Genomic DNA, 14,549 nt, shown 5'->3' on the forward strand with positions numbered 1-14,549 from the left:
CTACATCTGTGATTGTGTGTGTGTGCAGCTACAGCCGTGTGTGCATGTGTGTGCAGCTACAGCTGTGTGTGTGCGTGCGTGTGTGTGCAGCTACAGCTATGCATGTATGTGTTGTGTAGCTACATCTGTGATTGTGTGTGTGTACAGCTACAGCCATGTGTGCGTATGTGTGCAGCTACAGCCGTGTGTGTGTGTGCAGCTACAGCCATGTGTGCGTGTGTGTGCAGCTACAGCTGTGTGTGTGTGTGCATGTGTGTGCAGCTACAGCCGTGTGTGTGTGTGTGCAGCCACAGCCGTGTGTGTGTGTGTGTGTGTGTGTGTGCAGCTACAGCCGTGTGTGTGTGTGGTGTGCAGCCACAGCCACAAGAGTGCGGATGAAAGTGAGAATGCATGTGCCTGTGAGTGTGCACACGAGACTGTTGTGTGTGTGAGGTGTGGCACAGTGAGCGCAAGAGCAAGTGCGATCGTAGGAGCATGGATGCATGAGTGTGTGAGGTAGGCGTGAACACGGGAGTTCTGTGTGTGTGAGCGTCAATGTTAAGTGTGGGATGTGAATATGGCTGTGTCTGTGAGACTGGGTTTGTGTTGCAGGAGTCAGCATAGGAAAGCGGTGGGTGTGATATGAAATGCAGGCACGAGAGATGAACAGGTGTGGGTGTGAGCAGATGTGAGCATGAGCACGTGATCCTGAGTGGACATGAGTGAGCACAGAGGTGCAGTGTCAAGTGAGTGGGCACATGGGTGACTGAGTCTGGAGTGTGAGGTGTACGAATGCACACGAGAATATGATAGTGTTTGTGCGTGTGGAAGTGAACACGAGTGTACGGAGGTGAGTGTGAGCACAAACATGTGGGTAGGTATGAATCTGAGTGCACACAAGTGTAGGAGTGGGAGGGAGTGGGAGTGCATAGTCATGGGTGTGCATATGGGTGTGGAGGCGAGGGCTAGGGCCGATGTGATCATCAGTGCGGTTGTGTGTAAAGGTGGGTGTGAACATGAGTGTGCATATGTACAAGAGTGAACCGGGTGGTGTGAAAATAAATGCACATATGAAGTATGGGCGGGAATGAAAGGTCTGCTCGTGTATGCAGGAGTGCGGACCTGAGTGTGAGAAAGAACAAGAGTGTGTGGTGTGTGTATGGTGTATGTACATGGAGGAATGGCTACTGCATGCAGGCACACAACTATGTGTGAACATGAAGTGTGTGCGTGTGTGTGTGAGGGTAAGGGTAGGTGTGAACATTAGAGGCTGATTGTATGTGCAAGAGTGAACACAGGGGTGTGAAAGTGAGTGTGAATATAATCCATCCAGGTGAACACGAACAAAACTATAGGTGTGGGTATGAGCATGGGTAATGTGAGTGTGTGTGATCGTGAGTGTGTGCATGAGCAGGAATAGGAAATTCTTATTGTGAATAGGAAATGTGGGGTAGGCGTGAAGGTGTGTGCTTGTAGGTGTGTGACTGTGAATGAGTGTGTAAGTGTGTTCATGGAGGAGGGCATGCTGTGTGTACAGGATCATAAGTGCGTATGTGGACATGTGGTGTGAGGGTGTGGGGTGTGAGCGTGCAGGTGTGTCCACAGGTGTCAGCAGGAGTACAGATACACTCGAGTGTGCAAGCTTTTGTGAGTGTGGACACAAATGCATGGCTTACTAGTATGCTATGTATGACGTGAGAAGCAGCTAAGCAAGCCAAGGTGTGAACGTGAGAGTGGGCGTGCAAGGCTGTGTGAAGATGGATCTGAGCGGGCGTGAGTGAGCTCAGGTCAGAAGGGAAATAGTGTGAGGTGGAGGTGAATACAGTTGTGTCTTTGAGGTGTTCGCCCCTTTTTGAGTTGTGGCACCTCACTGATAAACACTGAAATCCAAGCAAGAAACGCTTCAGACCGGGGAGCACGACCACCACCATTACGGGACAGACGGGTGAGGACGAGGCAAACTGTGCCTCTCACACGCTGGAGCAGGCTTTTTACCATCATCGGGGCCAGTGAGTGGGCTCAGGGCTAAAGGTGCTGCCACCAAGCCTGATGGCTGAGCTCCATCCCTGGGTCCCACATGGTGGAAGGAGAGAAAAGACTCCTGCAAATTGTCCTCTGAGCTCTACCCATGCGTGGTGGCACGTGTGTCCTCTTCCCACATACACACACATCACGTATGTAACTCCCACCAATGAGCTCCACCGGGCCAGCAATTCCACTCCTAGGTACACACCTGGGAGACAAGGCCAGGACCAAGGGCCGCACAGAATCACATAGATGGCTCAGCCAGCGTGAGGACCCAAGTCCAGGTTCCCAGTATCCATGTAAACAGCCAAGTGCAGCCAGAAGATGCCCGCAATTCCAGAGAGGTGTAGACAGGGGGTTCCCCTAGCCAACCCCGTGGTGAACTCCAGGGCTAGAGAGAGACCCTGTTTCAAAAGACTCAGGTGGAGTTTTGCAATGGGCAGTAGTTGACAGAGAAACGCAACTGATCAAAACGCCAGGGACAAGGGCTGGATCCCTAAATCACCCTGTCCATGCCTCGGGCGGCCTGGAGGCAGAAGAAAGAAAGTAAAAGTTGGAGGGTGGGAGTAGCGCTGTGAAGCGTGACCTTCCAGACGTGATTTGACCTGCACAGCACAGCTGTGCTTATCTGCACAAGGTAGGGCCCTGCAACACCAGCCCTGCCCCACTCCCTAGGCCCCACTAGAGGCAGCTGAGGGGGACCGAGGAGCAGTAGTGTAGTTGCTGATATCTGCCCATGCTGCTGCAAGTTACCATAAGTGAACTCAGTGCAGAGACAAAATCCAAACATGAAAGTAAGAAAACTAGCTGGGGAGAAACTCCCAACTGGGGCAGTGGGGCATTGAGAGACAGAAATGGGATAAAAATGACCAAAGTTCATTTTTTACATGGATGAAAGTGTCATGGTTCTTAGTGAAAAACAATCAAAGAGGACATCTGACACTGACTCCTGACGTCCGCACATACACACGTATGCTCACACACACGAAGGCTGCACGCATGTCTTCATAGCAACGTTCCCCAGAGAGTGGGGACAATGCAAACATCTGACGAACCCATGCGTGAAGATAGTGTGGCCCACCTGTGCATGAGATTCTGCCAGGTCACGATAAAGGAACGAACGGGACACACAGCCTGCGTGTCAGAGACCCCTTGAGCCATCAAACCTAAGTCAAAGAAGCAGTCACAGGGGATCACAGATGGCAATTCCATTCATAGGAAACATGCAGAATGGACCACCCACAGTCGTGATGGAGCTGATGGAGCAGGAGCTGGGTGACTGCTGAGGCCCATGGGTTTCCATTTCAGGGGCCCGGGCATGTCCTTAGGTTAGATTACGATGAGCACTGCACAGTTATCATTATATGCTCACAGTCAGGGGGCTGGAGAGGTGGCTCAGCAGTTAAGAGCAGTTAAGATCCCGCAGAGGACCAGGGTTCAGTTCCCTGAACACACATGGCGGCTCACAACCACCCATAACTCCAGTTCCAGAGGATCTAATGTCTAATGACCTCCATGGGCATCAGGCACACCCGTAGAGTACAGACATATATGCAGGCAAAACACCCATACAGAAGCCAGACAAGCTGATCTATGTGAGTTCGAGGCCAGGTTCTCTCTCTCTCTTTCTGTCTGTCTCTCTTTTTCTCTCCCTCCCTCCATCCATCCCTCTCTTCTTTCTTTCTTTCTTTCTTTCTTTCTTTCTTTCTTTCTTTCTTTCTTTCTTTTCTTTCTCTATTTTCTCTTCTTCTTCTTCTTCTTCTTCTTCTTTCTTTCTTTCTTTCTTTCTTTCTCTCTCTCCCTCTCTCTTCCCCCTCTCTTTCTCTATTTATTTATTTCAGAGAAGGTCTCACTATGTAGCCCTAGCTGGCCTCAAGCTCACAGAGAGCCACCTGGTCCCTGACTCCCAAGTGTTGGTGTTAAAGGTGTGTACCATGTACCAGTAACTTTCTTTTTAATAGCAACTGCACACTACCCAGGCCTCTTGCAGGAAAGAGGTTGAAGACTCACAGTGTAGAGACTAGTACAGAGAGACCAAAGGCCCAGTCTCATAGGTACGATTTTGCTGTTTTGTTGTCTGTCTGTCTGTCTGAATCAGTCTCATGTAAGCCAGGCTGACTTCAGACTTCTTATGTAGCCAAGGATGACCTTCAACTCTTAATCCTCCTGTCTCCATTTCCCGAGGGTAAGGTTACAGGCACACACCACTACACCTGCTTCATGCAGTGCTGGGGATTGAACCCAGGGCCCTGTGTATGCTAGGCAAGCACTCTACCAACTGATCTATACCGCAGCCCCAGGTAACAAATGTTAACTAGATGTGCTAAGATGTAGGCTATGATTTGACAAGTCTTTCGCGTCTGTTCCTGATCAACTTCCAGAGAGCCGGATGCTGTGTGGTGTGGGGGTATGTGTGTGTGTGTGTGTGTGTGTGTGTGTGTATGTGTGTGTATGTGAGTGTGTATGTGTATTGTGTGGGTGTCTCAATGTATTGTGTTGTGTGTGAGAGCATGTGTGCATGGTGTATGTGGTATGTGTGAGTGTGTATTGTGGTGTGTGTATATGTATGTGTGTGGTGTAGGTATCTGAGTGTGTGTATGTGTAGGGTGTGAGTGTGTTATGTAAGTGTGTCTGCATAGTGTATGTAAGTGTGTATGTGGTGTGTATGGTGTGTGTTAAGTATATGTGGTGTGTGTGTGAGTGTGTGGGGTGTGAATGTGTTTAATAGAGTTCCAGTTTGGAGTTTTTCTCCACCCACTGAGCTTGCTAGTCCTATGCAGCTACTGTTCTGGGCTTGTCGCAAGTTGGCAAGCAGACATGGAGCTCAGCTGTCCCCCGAGGGAGGTGTCGAGGGTCAGGGCTAGCAGCGGGTGGGGTTGGTTACCCATCCTGGCCGAGGGCCCCAGGGCCAGATGTTTGGGCTTAGCTGCCCGGCCAAACAGGGATAGAATGACTGAGTAATTGGGTACCCGCTTGTTTGGGGCTGGCAGAAGGTAACGGGGGTGGAGAGACCTTGGGCTAGAATACCCATCACACACCCACACACCCCAAGTTTGCAAAGAAGCCAAAGCTGCACCCCAAGCTGGGCTCTCTGGCACTTTCGGAGAGATGACACATAGCTAGGGCCCACCTCCTAGCTGGGGTACTGCTCTGTGACACCCCAGTGAGCCAGGACAGGAAGGGGAAGGCAGCCCTGCTCTCCCGAGGTTAGCTGTCAGCAGTTACTTAAGCTCATTAAGTCTCTGGCTTAATGAGCTATGGGGACCAGAGAGTTCCCTGCATGTGCCTTCTGCCTGTTGGCGGGATCAGAGTGCCCATCAATCAAGACCCCCGGACACTATCCCACTCCCTGCCCAAACCAGTAACTGGACCCTGCTGGCCTTTGCAGGAGTGCAGGGGCGCCAGGCTCCATCACCTTCCGTGACCTCTGAGCCATGATCTTGGAAGAGAAGAAGGACCAGTTTCCTGGCCAGGGCTGCAGGGGTCAGAAACTGGAGTGCTGGCGGGTGGGGCCGGGTGGGGTGGCATCTTCCAAGCTAGCCCTCGGTTTACAGACCAGTGAGGCTAGGTTCAGGGGTAGAAAGGGACTTGCTCGAGTCACTGAGACGGGGGAACCCAGGGCAAGGACAAAGCAGGGGCACTGTCTGTCTTTGTCCCTGCTTGGGTCCCAGCTCTACCGTGTGGCGCTGGGAATGAGCTGGCCGGCTCTGAGCCCTTTCTGTACTGCAGATCAAGGCTCCTCCCTTGCAGGGTCCAGTGTGACTGCCCGGTTGTTTATCTAGAGTCCACGCTCCAGAAGGTGGTACCTGCCTGTAATCCGAGGACTTGGGAGACAGAGAGGGGATGGGGTTCAAACCTCAGCCTTTGAAGCCAGTCTGAACTAGTGTGTGTGTGTGTCTGTCTGTCTGTCTGTCTGACTGACTGTCTCTCTCTCTCCCTCTCTGTCTCACACACACACCACGTTGTTCAGCACAGACAGGCTGTGTCTGGTGTCTGGGGGAATCACTCTGTTTTCATGAATCCATTAACTTTACGGGGGAAATATGCAGAGGTTAGAGGACAGCTTACCGTAACTGGTTCCAGGGAATCAAACTGAGATCATCGAGGCTCACATAGCAAGTGTCTACCCACTGAGCCATCTCACTAGCCCTGGGCTCACTCTTGGTCAGTGGCATCATCACATACCATCTCTGCCCATACATGAACTGACTCACTGGAAATCCTCCCCCGTGAGCGTGATCTGATTAACATTCCCATTTTACAGAGGACAAAACTGAGGCTGTGAGAAAGAAGCCAAAATTCCAGAGGTACGCAGGCTGACCACAGCCAAGCCTTGACTCAAAGTCCACTTGGTCTGATGTCGCCATGTGACACTATCTGAAGAGCAAGGTCCCTGAGCTGGGAATGAAGTTCAGTTGGCAGAATGCTTGCCCGGCATGCATGAAGCCCTAGGTTCAACCCGCAACCATGCACAGATACAGCACATCTGTAATCCCAGCACATCTGTAACCCCAGCACTCCAGAGGTACAGACAGAGGCTCAGGGGCATCCATAACACACTGGATAGAACATTGGATTGGGCTCATGCATGAAATCTTCTCTCAGAAGGGTCTGGAGTAGACAGGCATGGGTTGCCCTGGGGCACAAAGGGGGGATAAATCAGTCCCCCAGCTCATGTCCCTGAAAGTTTAAGCACCCTCAGAAACACAATGCTACCACCCAGTCATGTCCACATGCCCATGAGCCACACACTATTATTATCCGCGTTTACAGGTGGGAACGGGGACCAGGGCTCAGGAGCTGGCTCAGCGCTACCCCTAGCAAGGGCTCCTCCCTGGCGTCCAGGCTGCGAGGACATCGACCCATCTGCTGAGCTGTGGTAACAGTACCCTCCTCCGTCAGTGTTAATGGAGAAGGAATGACAGCTGGGCGTGGAGCCGCTAAACCAGCGGTTCTCAACCTATGGGTCATGACCCCGCTGAGTTGTCTTTCACGGAGGTCACCTAAGACCACCCTGTATATTGGATGTTTGCACGACAGTTCATAACAGCAGTGATAAGGTAGAGATGGGAATGATGTCATGGCTGGGGGTCACCACAGCATGAGGAACTGAATTAAAGGGCCGTCGCAGCATTAGGAAGGCTGAGAAGTGCTGCTAACACAGACATACCCAGTCAGTGATAGTCCCTGTGACGCTGATGCTATATCCCGCCAGACACGGAGCATGTGCTCTGGTCTTAAAGTCCCGCCTGGGCAGATTCGTCACTGTCAGGACTCATGGTGATCATCACCAGCACGATCAGCCACCAGCATTGTTAGCATATCAATGTCATCGTCATGGTGCCACTATTACTGTCACCACTGTCTTCTGTCACCCACAGCTACCATCATGCTCGCTGCTACCAACACCTTCATTATTCCTAGTCACCATTATCATCACCTTAGCCATCCCTACCCGCATCATCACTAGTATCAGCACCATCAGAACCCTCACAAGTACCACCATCACCACCTTCGTCACTACACCATCAACACCACCACTCCACCCTTGTCGCCAGTCACTTTGTCACACTTCATCATAAGCACCCCAATCTCTAGCACCACCATCCCCCACCAATTATGATCACCCCAATCTCTAGCAACACCACCCCTTCATCATTACCATCACCCCAATCTCTAGCAACACCACCATCCCCCATCATTACCATCACCCCAATCTCTAGCAACACCACCCCCCATCATTACCATCACCCCAATCTCTAGCAACACCACCCCCCATCATTACCATCACCCCAATCTCTAGCAACACCACCCCTCCATCATTACCATCACCCCAATCTCTAGCAACACCACCATTCCCCATCATCACCATCAATGCTGTCACTGCCATTATTGCCTTCGTGCCTAGGATCGTCTCCATCACCGTGACCGTAGCATGTGTGAGGTTGACAGGTTAGGATCAACTTTGTGACTCTGTCCCCCCAGGGTTCCCTGCTCCCCCAGTAACAACACCCACACTCGGTTGGTAGATACTTTGGTTTTCTTTTGTCTGAGAGCATCTTAAGCACCCTGAATTTCAGAAAGAGTCACACATCTCCCCTCAGAGGCCTCTCCTCCTCGGTGGTGGTGGTGGTGGGCACAGGGGTGCTGGGAGGCCAGGCCACCTCTGCCAGTCTCTTTAAAGTCTCGCTCAGCTGCCCCAGGCCCTGGGCAGCCTCTACCAACCGGACTAGGCCCAGCCCCAGGACTTGACGTTCCTGCCGGTCTTGTTCCAGGACCCGAGTCAGCCTCTGCAGCTGGTCACCCACCTCCCTCACAGCAGCCACCAGCTCCACCAAAGCGGGTGGCTCACAAGCCATGACCCTTACAGGGGGCACCGGGGACAGACACGGTCCAAGGGCTTCTGGGTTGTGATTAGGGCTTGGCCCTTGAGTGAAGCGGTCACGGGGAGGTTGGTCCAACGGGTGGGCCATAGAGGAGAGGTGAAGGTCGGAGGTCACAGTGGGGTCTGGAGGTGAGTGTGAGGTCTGGAGAGGTGGAGAGGTTAATTTAGGACTCTGGCTTCTGGGCGGTTTAAAGACCTCCGTGGACTGTGGGTCCATGCTTGGAGCCGGAGAATGCCTGGAGGGGTCAGACTCCGAGGCTGGAGAGGGCTCCAGGTTCTGCTTTCCGGATGTGCTTGTGGGAGGGGCTTCCTCAAAGGTCAGTTCCGGGTGTAGGCTAGGCTTGACCCTTGGCTCCAGAGTGAGAGAGGGAAACCCCGTCTCAGGGGAAGATGGAAGGGACTTTGTAGGGGTGGCAGCGGTTAAGGAAGTATGAGGGTTGGTGGGAGGTTGAGGCGTTGTGGTGGGGTGAAGGGCCTTGGGAAGCTGAGGGTCTGTGGTGTGTTCAGGGGTCATGGTAGGGTAAGAAGTGGTGTGTTGAGGGGTGGTGGTCGGGTGAGGGGTGGTGGTAGGGTGAGTGGCTGGGGTGGGGTGAGGGACAGTGGAAGGCTGTGTGGGGGTCCTGGGGCTCATGGGGATGCCTGAGAAGTCAGAACTTTCTGGGACTATTTTGGGTGTTGCACCCAAGCCTGGGGTTGTGTTGAATCCTGGGGTCAGTTCTGAGGTAGGGGAAAGGCTGGTCCCTTCTGGTAGCGTGGAGGAGTCAGAGGTTAGTCCTTTAAGGGAGGTGGATGTTGGGCTCTGGGAGTGCTGTGGGATCCCAGTGGGAAGCAAACTGGCATCAGAAGTGGACAAAGTAGAGTCAGAGGCTGTCAAAGAGGACAGTCCCGGAGTGGGTGGAGATGTTTGGGGAGGGCCTGTGGTCCTCTCCGGCTCTGTGGCTGAGTCTGGGATGAGCTGTGGCCCGGAGCCAGAGGTCAGCGGTGAGCCAGAAGGCGCTGGGGAGGTGGAAGAAGCTGGGGATAAGGTGGTGGGTGCTGTCCTGGCTGGGGTTGGTAGCAGCAGCCGGCGCTCCGGTTTTGGCTTCCTTGGGGAACCTGTAGGAGAAAGCAGGGGGGCAGGGGCAGGTCAGTCTGAGGTCAGTTTGCCCTATCCACTGTGTCCCGCAACGCCCCTTGAGGAGCTGGCCAATGGGAAGGCAAAGATCTTCGTGACATCATGGGTCACCGGCAGACTTCACCAGGCCCTAGTGCCCCCCTCTTCTCCTCCTGTGAGGTTCCTGCCGCCACCTGGTGGTCTCTGAGGGGAAAGTACATGGATACAAGTAGGGAGGAGCTCTGGAAGATAGCGGAGAGTTTGAGGACAAGTCCCAGGGACCAGAAAGATGGATACGCTTTGGGATGCAGAAAGACAGTAAGATACCTAGGAGACACCCACCGTGTGACTCTATGTGATAATTTACTTCCACTGTCAGTTGACTGGGTTTGGATTCACCTAGGGGACACAGCTCTGTTGATAAGTCTGTGAGTGTTTCCAGAATTTTACTAAGAAGGGAAGAACTACCCCGATTATCCCATGGCCTGGGGGCCTAGACTAAACAAAAAGAAGGACCTAAACCGGGCGTGGTGGCGCACGCCTTTAATCCCAGCACTCGGAAGGCAGAGGCAGGCGGAACTCTCGAGGCCAGCCTAGTCTACAAGAGCTAGTTCCAGGACAGGAAACATAAGCTATGGAGAAACCCTCTCTCGAAAAATAAAAAAAAAAAAAGAAGGACCTAGTGAGGTGTGGTACCACACGCCTTTAATCCCAGCAGAAGCAGGTAGATCTCTGTGAGTTTGAGGTCAGTCTGGTCTACAAAGTGGGTGGCAGCCAGGACTGTTATACAGAGAAACCTTATCTCAAAAAAACAAAAAGAAAAAGGGAAACAAAAGAAAGAAAGAAAGAAAGAAAGAAAGAAAGAAAGAAAGAAAGAAAGAAAGAAAGGAAGGAAGGAAGGAAGGAAGGAAGTTATTATCTGTCATAGGGTAGACCAATGATGGGTAGACCAGTTCTTAGGTGTCCTAATAATTGCCTGCAACGCTAATGTCTTTAGCTATCACTGTGCGCTGGTTGGCAGAATTCTCTCAGGATCGTCTCTACTCTAGCTAATGACTCCTTGCTGTAGGCTAGCCCTCTGTCAGGTCTTCCTGAGGTAAGAATTGGGTTACCCCTGGGAACTTGAAGCCCATCTCTGCACCCCACAACACAAGCTCCCCAGGCCTCACCTGTGCCTGCACGGGCCCTCGGAGCTGGAAAGGGGTGGCCTGGACTCTTGCCGGTGGCGCTGGTGACAGTAGGTCGGGGTTTAGTGGTGGTGGGGGTCCCTCGAGACAGACCCCTCCGTGAAGGTGTATCCCACGTCCAGGAGACTTCATAACCGCCCTGGCCATCTGCACATGTGTGAGGAGGGAGTTGGGTCTCTCCTTCTACCTTCATCTCCCCCGCAAATTACCACAGCCCCCATCACAGCCTCCTCGACCACGTGTGTCACCTAGGCCACCAGTCAGGATTGCTCTTGGCTGAAAGCAGAAGCTGATGAGATTCCTCACAGAGGAAACACAAGAATTACTTCCATTCCCTGAGCCTCCTGGCCGTGGGTACAAACCCTCACAATAGCTGGACTTTCGTGCTGTCCCAAACAATTTCTTTTTTTCTTTTGAGCCATACACACATACACACACATGTACAAACATAAATAAATGTAAATAGATAAATGGATGAATATAAATAAGCAATAAGAAGAAAAACCAAATTCCCCAATTTTATAAATCCTTAGAATACAGAAACATTTCCAGGCTGAAGTGAACAAGAAAAAAATAAACACACAGCTAAGGCCAGAGAAAGACACAGTACTGGCTTTGGAGATGGGAGGAACTGCGTCTAGAAAAAAGAGGGCGGAGTCTCCCATAGGAACCAGCCCAGCCAATACCCTGATCTTGGCTCAGTGAGACCCATGCATTCTGACCTACAGAAGACCAAGAATAATGAGTGTGTGTTGTTTAAGCCTCTGGATCTGTGGTGATGTCATTACCGCCAGAGAGATGAATGTAGGCACTTCTTGGAGCAAGAGGGATGGCTTTGGTGACTGAGAGCATCTATTGCTCTCGCGGAGGACCCAAGCTGGGTTCCCGGCACACGCTTCAGGCAGTTCACAACTGCCTGTAACTCCAGCTTCATATCGATGTCCTCTTCTGGTCTCATTGGGACTGCATTTGTGTGTGTGTGTGTGTGTGTGTGTGTGTGTGTGTGTGTGTGTGTGTGTGTAGGTATGTGCATAAATAAGCTAAGTTTTTTGAGACAGGGTCTTTGTATGTATCTCTGACTGACTATTCTGGACTTGCTATGGAGGCCAAGTTTGCTTCGAGCTCACAGAGATCCACCTGTCTCTGCCTCTGGAGTGCTAGGATTAAGTGTGCCACCATCCAGCCATATATATATATTTGATTTTTTGAGACATGGTTTCTCTGTGTAGTTCTGACTATCTTGGAACTTACTGTGTAGACCAGGCTAGCCTCAAATTCAGAGATCTACCTGCCTCTGTCTCATGAGCGCTGGGATCAAAGGCGTTGCCACCACTATCCAGACATAAAATAAATCTTAAAAAAAAAAATCCTAGTCCCGTGACTACCGTGACTATGCAAGTTTTCTCCCAAAGGCCTTTGGTCCTCTGAGAAGCCCTTTCCTGGGGTTAGTGAGAAGACAGATGGCTCAGTGGGTAGAGATGCTTGCTGTGTGCCCGATGACCGGAGTTGGATCCCCAGAGCCCATACGGTAGAAGTAGAAAACCAACTCATGCAAGTAGTCCTCCGAGCTCCACACCTGTGTGATGGCACACTCCAAATTAATTAAAAATAATTCCCTCCAGGCTGGAGAGATGGCTCAGTGGTTAAGAGCATTGCCTACTCTTCCAAAGGTCCTGAGTTCAATTCCCAGCAACCATATGGTGGCTCACAACCATCTGTAATGAGGTCTGGTGCAGACATACAAACAGAATATTGTATACATAATAAATAAATATTTAAAAATAATAATAATTCCCTCCCTGCTCTCCTCTGCTGCTGGATAATATCACATTTCTAGGAGGCTTTTTCTTGATTTCTCTACTATAACCATCATTCCAACCTCAGGAACCTGCGCCTATGGGTCTGCCATACAGCACCCTGCCAGCAATGCTTTCTGTCATAGGTGAGTTCAAGTGCTTTCTGCACATTGGCTTGGGACATGACGTCACACAACTCACTCCAGTCCCCGTGGAGTCCAGATTGGTGTCTGCTGAGTGAATCAGACCCCAGACTTGTCCTTTGAAAGACAACAAGCATCACCCCAACGCATCGCGCTGCCTGCCTGCAATCCTACCACTGAAAGTTCAAGCCAGGCTGGGCTGTGGAGTAAGATGGTCTCAAAAGCAAGCCAAGAAGCACTGGCGATATCTCTATTTGTAGGGTGCTTGCTTTGCACACACAAGGAACTGCGTGTGAACCCCAGCACACACATTTAAAGAAAATAAAAAGCACCGGGTGGTGGCAGCACACACCTTTAATCCCATCACTCAGGGAGGCAGAAGCAGGTGAATCTGAGTTCGAGGCCAGACTGGTCTACAGAGCGAGTTCCAGTGCTGGGCATTTGGTTCCTCTTGTGATTTCAGTGCTGGGGAAACTGAGGCAGGAGGATCTCTCAGGCTTCTCAGACCTGAGCTCCAGACCACTGAAAGACTCTGTCTCACAAAAATGAGGCTTAGACAGTGCCTGCAGAATGACATCAGAAATTGTCCTCTGACCTCCACACACTGTCCATACATTGCAGGGACACACATAAGCATGCCACATACGTAAACGCATACGTAAGACACATGCAAACTATTTGAAACAGAGTCCCATCCTGGCCATACACATACCCCTTACCTTCTCCTAAGCCTTGCTACATGGAGCTGACCCGAGGGTCCCCGCCTCCCCACCCCTGCCAAACCTGCCTCAGGGACTAGCAGCCTTTACAGCGGCGGGTGCCTCGCATGTGATCAATTCCTCCACAAGGGGGCGCTGAGGGACAGGGAAACCGCCCTTATTGCACAGAACAAAGGTTCTGAAATTCCGGCCGCACCTGATTGAGAATCAGGGTCTCGAGGAGATCATTTCCGGTTCCAGCATCGCAATGGTCAACCCTCATCCCAACATGAGATACTGCAGGGTCCTAGTCACAAATCCCTGAGCCTGCTCCCTTGCTCGACTCTACAGGTGGCAACGCTGGATCCTGGTGGCCAATCAAAATGAGCAGCACTCCTGTGATGCAATGAGGTGCCAGGCAGAGCAGCGGGTGCCTGCCCCGCCAAGCCTAACTGTGCATTCTGCGCTCGAGAAGGGATATGGGCTGATCGTCCCAGCAGTGACAGGCGGAGCAATACACAAACAGGGGCAGGCATTGCTAACAGTCCAAAGCGGAGACTGAAATGAAGGAGACCGAGGAAAATGGAGCCGGTGGTGGGAAAGGCAGGGGACAGGACAGAAATAGTGAAACCAACGAACAGAAAACGTGACTCAGAACATGACAGGAGCTGACCGAAAAGAAGATAGGTATATGTGGTGCGCTGTGCCTGGAGTGCCAGCGTCCGGGAGAGAGGTACAGACAGGGACTCGAGGCCAGCCTCAGCTACACGGGAAATCCCAGCCTGGGCTATAAAACAGCATATCAAAAGAGTGGGGGAGAAGAGTGAAGGAGGAAATGGAAGGAAGGCGAGAGAAAACGAAAGAAAGGGAAGGGACCTGGAGTAGGAAACACGAGTGGGCAGATGAGAGGGCTCACTGGGTGAAGATGGCAACATGCAGGAAACTCTGGTTGGGTACCTGGAACCCACGTGGTAGGAGAGGACTGGCTCCTGCAAGTTGTGCTCTGACTTACACACACACACACACATGCATGCACGGTGGCACATGGGCTGGAGCATACTCATGTATGCGCACACATACACAATTGACCGATGTAACAAGAATTTCTAAAAAGGAAATAGAAGTGAGACATGAAAGGAGCGAACTACGGAAGAGAGCAAAGGAGAGGGCACGGAAGGACAATGGAGGGGGGAAGAGAGCAAAGGAGAGGGCACGGAAGGACAATGGAGGGGGAAGAGAGCAA

At 51.7% G+C, this 14,549-nt stretch overlaps 1 protein-coding gene across 1 annotated transcript in view; it reads right to left on the minus strand.

Annotated features, from left to right (window-relative positions):
• Nucleotides 1-8,042: 8,042 nt before the first annotated feature.
• Ssc5d (scavenger receptor cysteine rich family member with 5 domains) overlaps nt 8,043-14,549 on the minus strand; it is a 22,799-nt gene continuing 16,292 nt past the window's right edge. The window contains exons 16-17 of the mRNA XM_013354511.2: nt 10,652-10,816; nt 8,043-9,484 (exon numbers count right to left, since the gene is read on the minus strand). Of these exons, the coding sequence (XP_013209965.2) occupies nt 8,091-9,484; nt 10,652-10,816 (1,559 nt within the window). The 3' untranslated portion in view covers nt 8,043-8,090. The remainder of the gene's footprint in view (nt 9,485-10,651; nt 10,817-14,549) is intronic.

This window comes from Microtus ochrogaster, unplaced genomic scaffold (assembly GCF_000317375.1).
Source record: "Microtus ochrogaster isolate Prairie Vole_2 unplaced genomic scaffold, MicOch1.0 UNK47, whole genome shotgun sequence".
NCBI classification, from domain to species: Eukaryota; Metazoa; Chordata; class Mammalia; order Rodentia; family Cricetidae; genus Microtus; species Microtus ochrogaster.